At 40.0% G+C, this 2,553-nt stretch overlaps 1 protein-coding gene across 1 annotated transcript in view; it reads left to right on the forward strand.

Annotated features, from left to right (window-relative positions):
- The window catches only part of Dennd4c (DENN/MADD domain containing 4C), a 105,505-nt gene that overhangs the window by 37,628 nt on the left and 65,324 nt on the right, over positions 1-2,553 (forward strand). Inside the window, exon 9 of the mRNA XM_013020762.1 lies at positions 1,338-1,438. Coding sequence (XP_012876216.1) covers positions 1,338-1,438 — 101 coding nt within the window. The remainder of the gene's footprint in view (positions 1-1,337; positions 1,439-2,553) is intronic.

Here is a 2,553-nt window from a genome sequence, read left to right on the forward strand (position 1 = left end):
TCCAATAAACCACCAGAAAACCGGAAGTGGCGCTGTGGCTCAAGTGGTAGAGCGCTCGCCTTGAGCTGAAGAGCTGAGGGACAGCGCCCAGGCCCGAGTTCAAGCCCCACGACCGACAAAAAAATAAAATAAAATAAAGTGGGAACCTCAGATCTTATCCTCCTGAGTAGCTAGGGTTTCAGGCATGAGCCATCAGCATCCTGCTTGTGTCTTTGATTCTTTAGTGCCTTATGATCATGAATAATGTTAATGGTGGAGTGATTAATTCTTTGACATTTTTATTAACTTCCATTAGTTTTATAGAGGAAAATTTCATTGTTACATTTCCACACATATTTATAACATTTCAGTCAGCTTCACTGATTAATCTATTTTTAACCATTATGAAAACAATGTATTTTAATCCATAAATTTCAGTTCTAGTCCCTCAGTTTGGGGACCTAGCATTTTAGAAACCTACCAATAAATAGCTTGAAATCTTTTTCTTTTTTTCTTTTTTTGTTGTGGGGCTTGAACTCAGTTCCTAGGCACTGTCTGTGAGCCATTTCACTCAAGGCTGGTGTTCTACCACTTTGAGCAACAGTGCCACTTCCAGATTTCTGTTGGTTAATTAGAGATAAGAGTCTCAGGGCTGGGAAGTTGGCTCAGTGGTAGAGTGTTTGCCTCGCATGCATGAGGCCCTGAGTTCGATTCCTCAGCACCACATAAGCAGAAAAAAGCTGGAAGTGGTGCTGTGGCTCTAGTGGTAGAGCGCTAGCCTACAGCTGAAGAGCTGAGGGACGGCACCCAGGCCCAGAGTTCAGCTCCCATGACTGACAACAAACAAAAAAGAGTTTCAGAAACTGTCCTGTTCAGGCTGGCTTCAAACCTTGATCCTCAGATCTTAGCCTTCTGAGTAGTTAGGATTATAGGCCTGAGCCATTGGTTGGCTGTGAGACTTTTTTCTCCAATACACTACTTGTAAAAACTGAAAGTGGTGCTGTTACTCTAGTAATAAACGATAGCCTTGAGCAAAAAAGTTCAGGACAGCACTTAGGCCCTGAATTCAAGCCTCAGGACTGGCATCAAAAAAACCCCCAAAACAACCTACTTCTGCAATGTAACTATTAAAGTACTACTTTAATTTAGTATTGTACTTCTAAGTCCAGTCTTGAAATTTTGAGGGTTAGAATAGGAAAGTCAGATTTGCCTGAATTCCATTGAATGTCCTTGAAAAGCACTTACTTGGACTGCTTATATCATTTGTAAAGGCAGTAAAAATTATTTTCTTTTTATAAGGATTTTGTTTGATAAAAACAGATTTGAATTAACTCTTTAATTATGTTTCTATTTAATAGGTCAGATGAAAAGAAGAACATGAACTGGAAGCATCTTCCTAAAAAGCCATGCAAAAATCTACTTGGTACCTTAAAGAAATTGTATCCTCAGGTTTGTTCAGGTAAATATGAAGAAGAGAATATTTAGTGGAAAGTAGTAATAGGGATGAAACCCAAGAAAAGACTAAACAGATCTTTCCTTGTATCTTTTTTTTCTTTTTTCTTTTTTCCCCTTCCCTCCCCTCTCTTGAACTTTCTCCTTCTTCCCTTCCTCTTTCTTCCCCCTCCTCCTCTCTTCCTTTCCTTGTCCCTTTCGGTTCTCCTCCTCTTCTCTCTTTTGAAATAGAGTCTGGTATGATAGCCTAGAAACTTATCTTCCTACCTCAGCCTCCCAACTGCTGAAATTAGAGAAGGTGCCACCGTACCTAGTTTGGACATTTTTTTTTTTTTTGGGTCCAGTCGTAGGGCCTGAACTCTGGGCCTGGGCTCTGTCCCTCAGCTCTTCAGCTCAAGGCTAGCGCTCTACCATTTGAGCCACAGCGCCACTTCCGGCTTTTTTTTCTGCTTATGTGGTGCTGAGGAATCGAACCCAGGGCCTCAGGCATGCAAGGCAAGCGCTCTACCACTGAGCCACCTTCCCAGCCCTAGTTTGGACATTTTTGTTGTTATTTTTACTGTGCTATGTATCAAATCCTGAGTTTTGCACATCTTAAGCAAGTGTTCTACAGCTGAAGTACAACTCCAGTCATTGATTTTGTTTTATGAGAGTAAACCTTACTATGTAGTCTAAGCTGGCCTTCAACTCCCTAGCCTCCTGCTTGCCTCCCCCGAAATGGGTAGTTTTAATGAAAGAATGCATATGAGAGTACTCTTAAATTTAAGCATAATTTTGAACCACTTAAAATTCTGATCCACTTAAAAAGACTTAGTCTTTATATAACACTTGTATTAATGCATTTTTAAAATTATCTTTATTTGTACAGAGGAATTGGCAAGCAATTTAGGAATACAGTGCATCTTGATCAGTGTCACTCCTTTCAGCATGCTCATTTAATCCCTCCTAACCCATTTCTTCCCTCACTTTTTCTTCATTTTGTAGGATATACATTGAATCTTGACTATATTCTCTTTCCTTTCTCTTCATTTATCTACCCCTCTTCCTTTGACCCTACCTTGCATCTTTCTAGTACTGTTTCCTGGTATTTATTTTGTTGAACTGAACCTTTCTAAGAAATTC

The sequence above is a fragment of the Dipodomys ordii genome, unplaced genomic scaffold, assembly GCF_000151885.1.
Source record: "Dipodomys ordii isolate 6190 unplaced genomic scaffold, Dord_2.0 Scaffold53, whole genome shotgun sequence".
NCBI lineage: Eukaryota > Metazoa > Chordata > Mammalia > Rodentia > Heteromyidae > Dipodomys > Dipodomys ordii.